This window comes from Pithys albifrons, chromosome 15 (genome assembly GCF_047495875.1).
Source record: "Pithys albifrons albifrons isolate INPA30051 chromosome 15, PitAlb_v1, whole genome shotgun sequence".
NCBI lineage: Eukaryota > Metazoa > Chordata > Aves > Passeriformes > Thamnophilidae > Pithys > Pithys albifrons.
In genome coordinates, this window is record NC_092472.1 from 15260322 (window position 1) to 15274725 (window position 14404).

General features: G+C 41.3%; 1 protein-coding gene across 1 annotated transcript in view; it reads left to right on the plus strand.

The window, feature by feature from the left end:
* Positions 1-14404, plus strand: part of ADAMTS2 (ADAM metallopeptidase with thrombospondin type 1 motif 2) — a 173662-nt gene that overhangs the window by 54992 nt on the left and 104266 nt on the right. The window contains exon 3 of the mRNA XM_071570373.1: positions 7344-7503. Within this exon, the coding sequence (XP_071426474.1) occupies positions 7344-7503 (160 nt within the window). The remainder of the gene's footprint in view (positions 1-7343; positions 7504-14404) is intronic.

A 14404-nucleotide genomic window follows, 5' to 3' on the forward strand; every position in this document is an offset into this window, starting at 1 on the left:
TTGCTGAGGCTGGGACTCAACTATGTGTTTTGTCAGTGTGTCCTCAGAAATGCTTTATTTCAAATGGTTCCTTGTGTTAAAGTTGGGAAAGTTAATCTTTTTGGATCTTGCTGTTAGCACATTCATGGACTTGATATTCATGCTTTTCCTCCCTGAAAGATTAAAATTGAGAAACTCTTTTGCAGAGAACTGCAATTACTACACAGCAATCAGGTTCACAATCCCCTGAGTCTGCAAGTTCTGCTGCATTTATCATTTTCATTCTTAACAGCTATTTAATAACTCACCTCTTCCCCACTTGGAATTACACGTACCTGTGGACATCAAGCCTAAAGACTTTCCACAATGTTCTTGCTTAAGCATTATTTTAGGTAAAAGACCTGCTTATCTCTGTTAAAAAGCTACAGAATTTTAACAGCTCTTGCAGCTGAACTCATTGGAGATGAGGTTCCTGCTGGTGGTGCTGGAGGTACCTGAAAGTTGGAAGCCACCCTGGCAAAGGTGCAGTGCCGTTCCCAGCTCTGAACTTGCCTGCTCTGAAGCCTCTGATACACTTGTGCAGGCTCTACTCTGCAAAAGGAGTATCTATGGCAAATATAGAAAGTTGTGGGGTTTATATGACTTAAACTCTTTGAAAATGAGACTTACTGCTTGTGATCTACAAGGATTAATAGTGAGTGGCTGCCAGGATGGGGCAGGAGATTCACTGGAGGGAAGTGGTGCTTGGGGTCATGGCCTTGGTCTGCTGGTGCTGCTGGCCCTGGGCAGGCGCTGAGTGGCAGAGGTGAGAATTTAATAATTTTCTTGTAAAGACCAAAGCTGGAAGCGATGTTTTTAGCATTGCTCACTGGTGAAAGCCAGGCATTGTGGCCAGGACCCTTGTCTGAAAATCTGCTGGCATTACTTTGTGAAATTGTGTCTGTTTTCCTGATGGTTCAGTGAGAATGAGACAGAGTCTGTCTCACTATTGTGTCCCTTAAAAACCACAGAAAAGCCTTCTGAGTTTCTAAAATGGGTTATGCCATACAACTGCAAGATTTGGGTCCAGATTCTCATCTGTTATAAACTAAAGCAGCTCTTATAACTTCAGTTATATAGGCTCAGATTTGTCCCCCTGCTGCTATCAATCACACCTGCAATTGTGTAGTCACTGAGCTGGGCTCTGGGGGCCAGGTTTTATTTTTGGCAGCAGTGGAAGTGTGTGGGTGCATGAATGGATGGATACCCACCCTCCCCTGAGCACAAGGGCTGTAGAAAGCAGCCTGCAGAATAGCTCCTCTATGGCTGTTCATTAGCAGATCTCAAAGTGCAGTATAAAATGTGACCTTATCCCTATTCTGCAGAAGATAAATGGGGGCCCTCAGGAAAACACAGTTTCCATAGGCTTACCCAGCAGGCTCTGTCTCTCTGGCTCTGCCATTCCTATGTGTATCCATAATTATTTGCCTTTTTTTTTTTGAGAATATGCAAAAATAAAGCAACTTAATTGCAAACCAACTTGGAAAGAAGCTGAAAAATACTAACAGTAATAAATATATATATGATCAGTTGAAAACTTCCTTCTCCAGCCTGAAAAGATCAGTGGAGCTTTAGGGCAGCAGCAGCACCCAGCAAAGTAAGAGCCATTATGTTCCGAAAATTTGCTACAATTCTTCAGTACCTCATTTCACTGAAAAGGAAGATGAATTTGCAGCACTGCAATGCTTCAGTAGTTCAAGGCATGGTCTCAAAGAATCAAATGCAAATATGAAATGAGGGGTTTTATGTTTTTTTTTTCATTGTTATCTAAGTGAATTAAGCTGAATAGAAACAAAATGCCAGGTGCATCTGTTCTGAATCAACATACTGTGTGATGGGGAATGAATACACTGCAGAAGGGAAAACACTGAGAGATCCCACGTGGGCAGGGATGAGTTTGGAAGGTCTATGTTATGTCCTTTGCTTTGCCTCAGTTCCCAGGTGGTCTTGCTCCAGTCACTGGAGCTTCTGATGCACCAGGTCCATTCTAATGATTGAGCAAAAAGCATTTCCATACATGGCTTTAGTGTTGGAAGGACATGTCTGTTATTGTTTGGAAAAAGCATATTCCTGTGGTTCTGAGACCTAGAGAAGGATCATAAAAGTAGCCTGTGGAATTTGCTTTCTAATTCTCTGCTGTACCAATGCCAGTTTGGTCAAATGTACAACAGTTGTGTATTTAGGATACAGGAACATTGATACAAACACAGAATTAGGTTTTGTCCAATATGTTGTCCTGAAGATATAAATATTTTCTCTTTCAAGTCACCTACAGTGTATTTTTGGCAACTACACAGCTAAATGCAAATTTCTTTCAGCTTCTCTCTGAATTGATTGTTGGAAGGATCCCATCTTGCAAATTCACTTCTGGAGTCTTCATTGGCATCACAGGGAGTGCAGGCTCATAACCCAGGTGCTGATAGTATATTAGATAGTTTATATCTTCCTTTTGTCTCCAGAAAATAATATGAAATTCAAGTCTGTATTTAGAATTTGTTCTTGCACAGGGATATCATTTGACTAGTCACCTTTTTAAGAATAAAATACTCAAAACCTCCAAAGCTCTCTCTATTTAAGATTGTTGTTTCTAAGAGTTTCTGAAACACTCTGGTTTTGTAGGTTACTGATGTAATTAATGAAGCAGACATGTGGAATTTTTTTAATATTAATTTTATGTTTGCTTCCATTTAATTCTGTCTTCCTATCTGTATCATGTGCTCGGAGATTGGAAAGTAAATCTGCATTTATAAGGCAATGAGAAACTTTGTAGAGCTGTACTAATGAGGAAGAAAACGAGCATTAATTAAGCTTGTGGTTACAGGATGGGCCGAGGCTGTGGAGTCCTGAAGCAGCAGCAGGATGGGCTACTTCATTACAGCCCAGAACAGGGAACTGTGATGTGAATGGGAATGAGGAGACAATTAAGTCACTCACCAAGTGCAGAGCCAGAGAGACATTTAATTATCCACAGGAGCTGATGCTCTAAAACCTGGAGTTTTCTGTAGATCTAAATATGCCTGGCAGTTTTTCTGTCAAATTAGGCTTCTAAAGAAGGTCTTTAGAAATGCAAGAGCAGTTGGGACTGTTGAGGAGATGGGAAAGGAAACCTGCTTTTCAGCTGAGCTCTGTGGTGTGGTGGCAAAGCTCTGGCAGGTCTCCTGGGCTGGAGAGGAGATCTCCACCGTGGTGGATGGGATTAGTGTAGTTAACTTGGGTAGAAAGCCCATGTGGCTGCTCCCATTGCCAGTGTATGTAGATCCTGTGGTCCTTGGAAACCTTGGAAGGAGGTCATAAGGGATGTATAGGAACCCTGTTACCCCTGAAAGAGATTACTGGAACTCTAAACCCCAACCCTCTGTGTTGCAATGGACTAATTTGTGGTTTATCAATATAATTTGTGTTATAATTAGACGGGACAGTTGCTCTCTGCCTTCCTTGTGAGTTTTTTCCTATGTATCTTTCACTTCTAAATAACTGCCTTGGTAACCTTAGCAGAGGTTTTGATTCTCTGAACTGCCATTTCCTTTTGATTAAGTGTCTTCTTCTCTAGTCCTTAATGCATATTAATGAGTGCCAAGCAGTGCTTGACTTGAGTAATTTGCATTTGGGATCTAAAAGCCCTTGGAAGAAAGGCCTGGGGATGTCCTGCTTTGGGAAATGGTGGGATATTACAGGCTGTTTGGTGCATTCCAAAGGCAAACATTTTTTCCATTAATTTATATTTTCATTAGTCACAGGACACAGTTGCTGCTGCCATTGTTATTTAACAATATTCCCATATTCAGTTCAGTTTCAAGTTAAAAGTCCCAGAAGAGGATGGGAAGAGGTAACAGCTCAGTGTTCTTTTCCAAAATTGGAATTCTTTTCCATAGAGATGTACAGTTCCATGCCTAAGTCTGTGTTCCATAGCAGGTATGTGGCTGCAGGGTCATAGTGCAGGGGGGGCACTCCTAATCCATAACTCCTGGAGATACATTCCTGGGATGGGGGGTGGGCAGTGCAGGATAGAAAAACACTGCTGGCAGCAGATACTTTTAAACTCTTAGTTCATGAAAGCAACTAACGTGATTCCACACAGAACTTTTGGGCAAACTGGTAACTGAAAGCCTTAATTCTACTTTCTTGTCTGTTGGAGTAAATATCCAGATGAAGATGGTCCAAGAATTATCTGAAGCCTTTCTAGTCACAGGAAAGGTGCAGGTGTGCTCAAAAAATACGGCATTTCTGGTTTAGTCACCCAGAGGCATTCTCCAGGAAATTGCAGCAACTTTAATGCTCTCTGTTGCCATCATAAACTTGGTTGTTTGCAGTTGCCTTGGCATGGCAGGCTGGCACAAGGGTGATGGCACCTGTGGGCAGGAATGGGACTGATGAAGGTGAAGGACATGAGCAATCCCTGGTGCCTTGTGTTGCCTGCTTGGCTGAGCACAATGCTGGTGCTAAGGTGATAACTAAAAGTTGATCTCTTTCCTGGTGGTTTTCTGAGGTTGTTCTGAGTAGCATCAGAAAAACTGCAATAGGTGATTTATCTTGAGCTTTTCATGTTCAAAGCATTTGGAAAAAAAACCCAAAACAAACCAACAAATCAGCCCATGTAGTTACCCTGCAAGACTGTTGTTATGCTGGTTCACAGGTGGAGAAATGGAAGTAAAGGGGTTAAATGTCTTGCTCAGAGCAGCAAGGAAATGTGTGGTGGAGACTTTCAGGAGCCCCATGTATTTCTTAATGAATCATTTATAACTGTGGTTATACTATTAGGCAGATGGCTTGAGCTGAGGATTGCTGTAGGAACTCTGCCTTGCCATCTAAATGAAATTTCTTCTCAAAGTCTGAAAAAGCCATTTTTTCTTACTTTATTTCATAACAATATGTTGGCTAAATCAGACTGTGCAGGACATGCAATATGTAAGAATATATATTTCTCTAGCAGTTCAAACACACATCTTTTCCTGATAATTCTAACCAAAAACAGTTGATGTGTTTCTCAGGCGTCACCTTCATTTTTTCAGGGGACAGAATTCACTCTGACCAGCTGTTTTCTTTTCCAAAAGGCCACTCTGCCCTGGAAGCTAAAGGTCACCTGTAACAGTTGTTCTTCTGTCTAATTAGTTCAACTACTGACTGTAAAAGTTGCTTATCTGTTAATTTTCTTAGAAGATCTAGATTCCTCCAAACTTGCATCAATATTCTCTGCTGCATGCAGTGGACAGCAGCATTTCCCCCAGTATCCTGAATTATGGTCTGCATTCTAAACTAAGGTCTGGCATTAGATGCTTAGTTAGTACTAGGTTTAACAAATCCAGAAATACCTAGGGACATGTGCACAACCATGGGTTTGGGTTTTTATTTCCTAGCAAAAACCAAAATCACAGTTTTTCCAATCAGTTTTTGACATGACAGTCGAGATCTTGGTGTGTTTCTCCTGGGCCTACATATGGTGTGTCCATCATACCCTGAGCAGCTGAGCTTGCAAATGCTTGTTGCTTCTTGATGTTTTTATAAAAAGATTTCATGATTTTTGGATATAATATTTAATAATATCCAGAAGAAATGTGGTATAATGCAACTGGAATATACATTAAAAGAGGAGTAGCATTACCTCTGAATTTTTCATATATTTCACTTTACAGTAAAAGATCAGTTGCTGTCTCTCTGGATTCAGCACTTATTTTCTTGGTTGTCTTGACTTCCTTGAGCTACTGAGCCTGTCTCACCTTTTCTATGTCTGATGTAGAATATAAATTAGATAAGAAGAAAACAGGACATGATTTCAAATTCAGTTTCCTCTATCCAGGCAGGATGGCATCAATTTAAATTGTTTTGACATAATTTTGCTTCTTTAATCCTTCCTCTCCAATCTGGTTGTGTAGACATTGTCTATATGGATTCTGGGACTGGAAATCTTGCCTAATGTAAGTTAAGACATGACAAATGAACCTGACATTTTTCCAAGGAGGGAACCAGTGAACATACTGTATTTATAGCAGTAGGAAAGTAGTTTGCTCCTTGTAGAAGAAAAATATGTGTTGTATGAGAACTTTAGTGCAGGAATATGATAAGAGTGTTCCGATGATACTTGTGTCAACTGAGAATTCTGTGTTCAAAGGAGTCAAAACTGGTTCTCCTGAAGACAGGAGCCAGGGCTTCAGAAAACACAGGATTTAGGCTCTCAGAAGCTCAGAGAGCAAAACGAAGTGTGTCACAGGGTTGAGATGTTCTCCTGGAGATGTTCTCTGGCTGGAAACTCTGATGACTTCAGGAACACCAGTGGGCAGAGCAGGAAGGGTCATGATGAAGGAGCTTCTGAAGGTTGGAACTGGAGCTTCTCTCAATAATGATCTGAACAGTTTTGTTTATGTTAATAGCAAGACTTTCTGTCTACAAGCTAAAAGTTCGTTAGTTTGAGTTCTCAAACACAGATGTGCAAACATGGGCAGAAAAATTGATTCAAGCCAACCATCTCTGCAGCAGCTCTTGGCTGCTGTGACCTTCTGCAGTAGGGCAGGACTGCAAGAGGGGACAAGCCCAAGTGATCAGGTGCCCAAGTTGTTTTACTCTCATAAAGATGATGGAAATCTTTCTTTCTAATGTTTTCAGTCTTTGTGAGGGTTTCCCCTGAACACTGTGAGAATTGCTTGGATGATGTTCCTTGGAGGTGCTCTGTAGAACACGATTTCTTTTTTCCTGTGAGGGTATCTTGTTCAGTGTGAATAAGATTTATTTTTCAGGAGTGCAATACTGACACTTTAAAAACTGGTTGTGGCTAATTCTTGAAAGATTATTTTGTTGGCTGAACCCTTTGTGTCAAGGGGGGAATAATCACAAAGCTTAGCTGCCTTGCAAGTAAGACATAGTATTTTTTCCATCCTGCTTCTGAACAGAAAGGCTGACTCTACATTTTTTGACTTGAACTACACATCAGAACCAGCTTATGGCACTGAACTGATCTTTTATTTAGCAGAAATAGTAAACACCAGGATCGTCTGGACCTGATGGATAGTTAAGGTCATATTAACTTTCATCGTAGCTGTGTTTTAATGGAGAGAGTATTTCCTAGACGTATTCTTAGACCTAAAAATTCACTCATGTGGCTCAAGGAGAGAAGTCCTTTAGGTTCAGGGTTGTACCTTTTGTCCTTTCTTGTCGAGCTGGGGAAATGATTCTTGGTTCTGCTCTAATAAAGAATTCACCTGGTTTCCTCCCTGCATCCTAATTGCCCTCCAGGGAGCACTAAAGTGTGCTTAAGCATATTGGAACTGTTTACTCCCATCGTCTGCTGCATGTGCAGTAATGCAAAGTGTTCCATCTCTGCCCTGTCCCTGCAGGCTGGCATGATCCGCACGGACAAGGACGAGTTCTTCATCGAGCCCCTGGAGAGGGGGGCCCAGGAGGAGGAGGAGGGAGGAGGCAGAACACACGTGGTCTATCGAAGAGCAGCTGCCAAGAAGCAGCTGCCTGTTGAGAACATGGATACCCTGTATAAAGGTAAGGCAGGCTGAGGGATAAAGTGGAGCTGAAGGCCAATGTGATCTGCCATCTCTGGCTTTTGTACCCTTGAAAATGGAAGCATGTTCTTCTCCCTCCAAGGATGAAAAAACATGGAAGGAGTTAATACCTCACCTGGGGCAAGCACACATTGTAGCAGGCAAAACTATCTCCTGAATGGTGGAACTGACTTTGCTATAAAGAGTTTCCTTGGCTCCAGAGATAGCCAATACAAAGTGTGTCCCACTGAGTCCCTGGGTCAGAGTAGAAGAGGAGGGTGATGAATGACACAGCAGTGCAGAGGTGGCTGTGCCTGCTGGGGGCAGGTGGCAGTGCTGGCTTTGCAAAGGCTGCAGCAAGGACATCAAGGCTGGCATGGTACAGAGACTTCTCACCGAGTGTCTTTGCTGGGCTGGATTAGTCCCAACAGGGGAATAATGGTATCTTTGGTATGAACACAAATTATCTAGATTTATTTATGTGATACCAAGTGTGGAATTTAGTGTACTGAGTATGTGATAGACAGTGATGGAATAGCAGGAATTAAACATAAACACCAATTCTGTGTAGTGTTTTCTATTTGTCTGATAACTGCTTGGATATTGCACCTTTTTTTCTGAATAAATAAGGGATGCAAATCTGGTAAGTAGATGTTTTGACAGCTGATGTTAACACTGAAATTAACTGGGTCATTTGAGTGGAAACAACAAAATAGCTACATTTTTGTTCCAACTGTATGTACCAAACTGCAGAGTTATTTGTCACTCATACCATAGTATTATCCTATTTCAGCATAATGGGTTTTCAAGCATAGGAAGGAAGGAACAGAGAGCCACAGAGGTGAGGCACTGAAATTAGGGTCATGTGAACAATATAAATTTCTCAGTGTTCAGGTTGTAACAGGGATTTAAAAGAAAGCAAGCAATAGCATTCAATCAACCTCTTTTTCCACCTTGGAAATGACCCATTAATTTTGTGGCTGGTACAGTGCTGGGGTGGGAGGGCTCTTCTGGTTGCCTTTGTGCTCACTGTGGAGCAGAGCTGGGGAATGCAGGAGCCTGAGTGCCACAATTCCAGAAGGATTGGATGGGAGTTGCTAAAATACTGCATGTTGGAAAATATCAGCCAGTCACTGTGTTTCCCCTTAAACAAAAGAAACTTGATTGTGTTCACACCTTATGGCAGTATTTTTGTTTTTGGATGGTAAATATTCCTCAGGAGTAGGAGTGTGGTACACAGAGAAGTGTAAACTGTAGATCAGCTCCAGTTACTGGCACGTGGTACCTGCGAGAGGAGGCTCTGACAGCAGTGTCTGCAAACACCTCTCTGAAGTGGCTTCTTGAGGAGCTGACGGTGGGACTGCCTGGCAGCAAAGCCACACACCGTGTCTGATGCCACCAGACTTGTGTCTGTCACCTCACCTGTGCAAGGCTCCGGTTCAAAGGCACAAAGTAATCAAAGCCATCAGCCAGCGCTGGGGGGTTGAAAAGCCAGGCTGAACTCCTGCAGGCCGGGCTGAGATGGAGCAGTGACCTTGTCTGGATCAGCAGGAGTTGGTGATGGGTAGGAATAGTTGTGATATTTCAAATTCTAAAGAAAAGAAATCTTTAGTAATATAAAGTAATCTTTGCTTCTACCCACCATCTTTTGATTGTAAACTTGATTAAAAATTAGTTTTCATTCTGGAAAAAAAACCCACTGTAGTGTAAAGGGGATTTTTTTTTCCCCCCATGAAATTGTCTTTGCCTTTAACAAAAAATAGTGAACAGGCACTTCCAAATCTGTTCTATACTTTTTATTAAACCTGGCTTCCCACCTCTCATTTGCTGCAGGCAACAGGCATGGAAAGGACGTGCTTTCAGAAACTGTAATTTTATTTCCCTGGTTGGCTTTTCTCAGAGAGCATTGAGTTTTGGTTTAACAAACATCAGAACGTTTAGTGGCTGGGCATGGAGAAGTGCTCTGTGTTTCCATAGCGCTCTGAGCTGATCAATGGCTGATTTAGGAAATACTTAGTAGGGCACTTTCAGCATGCTGTATCTATTAAAAAAAATAAAAAATAAAAAAAGAGGTTAACTGAGAGCACTCACCCTCTTCCAACATCCCTGGAGACAACTGCATTGTTGCCAGATCCCATAAATTTACATGTGATGAATTGTAACACTTGGACTATTTTTAAAGGTCCAGCCTCCAGGAATCTTATGAATATGTGATGATTTTTTTTTTTCCCTAGGTGAGCTTCTGGTTCTTTTAACTGTTGATAAAAATCTTTAGTTTCTGGCTATGTAAATATTTTTAGGCAATGAGTAACATAAAGTTTACGTATTTCATAGTTTTTAAAGGCAGCATCTTTCAAAGTCCCATGATATGTTAATTTAATCCCATGATTTGGGAGGGGATTGTGAGTCATGATTTTTGAATGTTTCAGTTTGGATAGAGAGATACAAATTCTTTATAAATATTCCTATCTCTGGCACTCTTTTCACAAGAAATAGGACAAGCTGTTCTCTCCCCAGTGAAACAGGAGGGGAAGGAATTGAAAGCTCCATGAACTTTGGAGTTGGGTGGGTTTGTTGTCATGTCAAGGTCTTGGGTCTGCAGTGGGCAGTGGTCACTCTGGATCTCACACTGTGTAAAGTCTTTGGGATTTACTACTCAATGCAGCGTTTTTGTGGGGTAGTTTGTTGAACTCAGTACCCCAAGTCAGTGCGTGTGTCCCATGACTGCCCAGGCAGAGCTCCAACATGATGCTGCAGGACTGCAGGAAAGAGGTTGCTGAAGCTGGGGGGCAGCTGGACTTCCCCAAAAGACAATCAGGACTAATGGAAGACCCACTGACTGGTTGGGAGTTTGGATTCACAAAAAAAAATAATTAAAAATTGTTTTTTCCACACCATAGAAGTAAATTCTAATTGTGTCAACAGACACGGTGAGGTGGCCCTGACAGCAGGATTTTTCCAGCATTTTCCATATACTGTTATTTATCTTTTATACTATAGTAACAGAAATTGAGATTTTATTTCATCTTTTTAAAAAATATAAGCGAACAACCCCCTCAGCCTCCTAGGCCCTGGAGAGATCAAGGTGTGCATCTGGCCTTATGAAGGCTCTGCTGACGTGCTGGGCTTTGGGAAGTGGGAAGGACTGGAAAGGGTCTGTCATGACAGGTCTGATTTCAGACTGAGCCAGGTTTGCTTCTGCATTTATGTAAAAAGCTGTCAGAATATTGGGAAATGGAAATAGTTATTTTGGCAGCCTGAAGAATTTGTTTTGTCTGGTGGGGGATTATCTGGTGTTTGCAAGAATCACAGAGTATGGGGTGTAATATTTCTGCCTGCTCTTCCCCTCTTAAACAATACTATTTGTTAATGTACTGGAAAAATGTGAGCATCACATTTTGGGCAAGTAATAACCTTCAGAAGAAGAATACTGTGAAAGTCTGTGTGAGGTCACTACAAATTAGGCTAATTGTTTCAGAAAGAGAAATATTTTCATGTAGTGGCTGATGTATTGCAGGTGTGGTGAGAATAAATCCTGTTCTTTCTGGCAACTGCTCTTGCTGCTTGCATGCGTGTAATAATTTATCTTTCTTTAGATAAAAATAAACAGCATGTTGAAAATATTTTAATATTTCCAGTTGAATTCCTTCTTACAAACATGAAAAATGTTGCTCGATAGCAGTAAAACTATTTACATGATAGAACTAGAATTAAACAGACAAGCTAGAGCAGGTTGGGGGTTTTTACTTAAATGTTCTTTGGTTGTTAAGTGAAGAGATGATAAGTATTTAATTGATGGTTATGATGAGGTCTGGAAAGCCAGCTTGATTTTTTGTCTCTCAAGACAATCAAATTATCAGGCTTGTAAGCTTTAATATCACATTTCCCCAACTAAATTACTGTGTCTGTTATGCTGATCAACTGAGAGGAAATGATTATACTAAAACTTCCCTAAGGTTGGCCTTTTCTCTTAAAATCATTGTTTAAATAAGGTGCTCTGAGTTTTATTGTATTGCTTGATTGAGGAGAAGCAGAAACTCAGCTGTAGTGACAGTTTTACTTACTGTGTAGATGAAAGATGACCTTAGCCAAGAACAGTTTATTACTGAGGAAGACAGAAAGGTAACTCCCCAAATGTGCTTAACTCAGGAAGTTGTTGTTTCTGTAAGTGCCAGTTAAATGCCTTGGAATGGCCAAACCCAGTCTGACACAAGTCCCATCATGAACAGGCTCTGGGCTGCAGGGTGGACAGACAGACTCACAGCCACTGCTGGAGACTTGTGCCCCCTTCCCTTGGCAGTACTTGGGTCTGCTGGTGGTCAGACGTGCAGAGGTGTAGTGTCTTGGTGCTGAATTATGGGATCATTTTATGTGACCCTGTGATACACTTCTCAGGGCAAACCCCATCATTTTCTGATTGGTTTGTTTTAAATTCTACTACTGTTTCCCTTTTTTTGACACTGAGGGGTGCTGACATCCCCCTGGCCAGAAGTACCAGTCAGCTAAAGGGACAGAAATAAGTTGCTGCTTCCACTCAACAGTGGTGGCCAGCTCCTTTCTGACAGACACCCAGGGCTCAGAGCAGAGCCATCCTCAGTCCTGTCACTGGCACCTCCTGCCCCTCCATGATGCAAAAGGGCAAAAGCCTTTCCTTCTCTTACTGCTTACAGGACATTCAGGAGTCCTGAGGGGTTAGGGGCCAATCCAGCAGGAGAGAGAAATCCATGTAAATTTAAGCTCAAACAACCCCACCCAGAAGTTTCTTTAAAAGATGAAAGTTAAAAATATGATAAAATTGTAACAACTCAGTTGCCAGAGCTTTGCAGGTTTTGGAAATGATATTTCAGAGTAAGACTCCTCCATCATAGTCCATCAAACTGTCAATGCCATTGATTTACTAATGTATTTAAATGACTTTTTAGAAACCAGCATGCATCTGGTGTATATTTTTCTGGATTGCCTGAAACAGCCCTCAGATTGGCTGCTGGCTGGCTGGTTGCCATTCTAATTTGCAGAAACTTTCCTGGTTACCTTTGCAGGGGAGCAGTTCTTTCAGGAAACTGAAGCTGCTCCAAATCCAATCAATATTTCCTCTCAGCCTGCACTCTTGCTGATTAATTACTGTTCCCTTATTTTGCAGTCAGTAAGACTCTGATGACAATATTTTTTGTCTCCTTCCTACATCATCTGTGCATGATAAATACATCTGTCTTTCTCTCCTGTCTTGGGTTTTCTCTCAATTCTGCATTGCAGATTCATGGGGATATTCTGGGAAGAGGAAGATTGAGAATTCAGTTGCAAATCAGCTTTTAATAACAAGTCAGGTTATGCACTCATGAAAAACAAGTCTCTAGGGAGTGGTATTAGGCCATGGGATGTCACCCTTCCCAACCATCTTCATGGCAGCTGATGAAGCAGTTCTTTGCTAGTACAGACAAATAAGATCCTTACAGCAATTTCAATAAGAAACTTTAGGATAAATCTGACTGTTTCTACTTTTATAGCAGTGCAGTAAATCATTTGGAATGATTAGGTGAAGGCTAATGAACAGTGCTCCTGTGCTTGATGGGAAGTGCAAGGAGTAGCCTCTTTTTCTCCATACCCTGATGGAGTTTTCTTCCATGGACCTCCTTGCTGGTGGCCTTAGCTGGGCCACAGGATGGTGTCAGGTAAAAAGTCAACCCTCCCAGTGCTTCTGGCACAGTGAGTTTTCTTTTGCCTGGAAATAAAATTGCTATGAAAATGATGGAATTTTATTGTTTGGAAGACTAGTAATTTTGCTGTTTTTTCAGAAGGGAAGTGCTCGTGTAACTACAGATGTGTGGTGATGTGCAATGCATGTCAGGACCACAGCAGAGCTGCGTGGGCTACTTTTACAGTGGTTTTTTTTAATTATGGAGTGCTTTGGGAAGTATGTTGCAACTTCAAAGGATTTTTCCATCTCCTTTTTCCAGGTGCTCTAAATTGCTTCCAGAATGATCGAGCATTTCTTAAATACTTTCTCATTACTATTTCTTCATTCTATCAAATCTGTGGTTGCTGCAGCACTGTTTAGTTTCACCAGGCACATAAATCCTTCTGTACAGAGGTAAAAGTTGGTGGGGTGGCATGGAACTGGGGAGGAGAGCATGGGCTGGCTCTGCTGCAGATTCCTGGCATTAAAGTGTCATCTCCCTCTCCCATGCACCTCACCAAACTGTAACGAACTGTTGCTAAACTATTACTGTGTTCCTGGAATACAGGAACACAATAATGGTATGTGAAGAAGCTCAGTTTCTGCATTGGTCACTGCCTTTCTCATTAGGCAGTTTGGGATCCACGTAGACTTCAAGGAAACACTTCAGTGCAGGCTTAGCTTTGAGCAGCTACTTAAGTCAAATTGATTTCAGTGGGATTCAGGTTTGTATCTTAGGCTTAATGTTTTTTATTCTGACTGAGTTTCTGGTTTCGTTATGAGGGAAGTTACTTCCATTCAGATATGCATCAATTAAAGGTGAATAACTCAATTATTGGTGCTGATTTAAATACCACTGATTTCCATGTATCATTAGTTAATGTAAAAAAAAAAAACAATTCTCAGCTGATGAGTTCATTTCAGCTTCTCTGCTATATTCAAACTCTATAAGACTCTCCAAAGTGATTGCTGTGAACAGCTTACAGCTGGAGGTGAATATTACCAAATATTGCTAAATATAGCAAAATTATAATAAAGCTGATATTGGTCTATAAAGTAACAGTTTCCAGTTCTCCTACAAACACTCCTGCAAAATTTTTATGAGAAGCTCTGATGAAAGCACAGGGAAAGTGCTCATTTTATTTCTCATATCCTTTTATCAGTTCAGTGCTGGGGTGTGTAAAACTGAGGTTGGTTAATCACTTGGTTCTGTTCACATTCAGTCAAC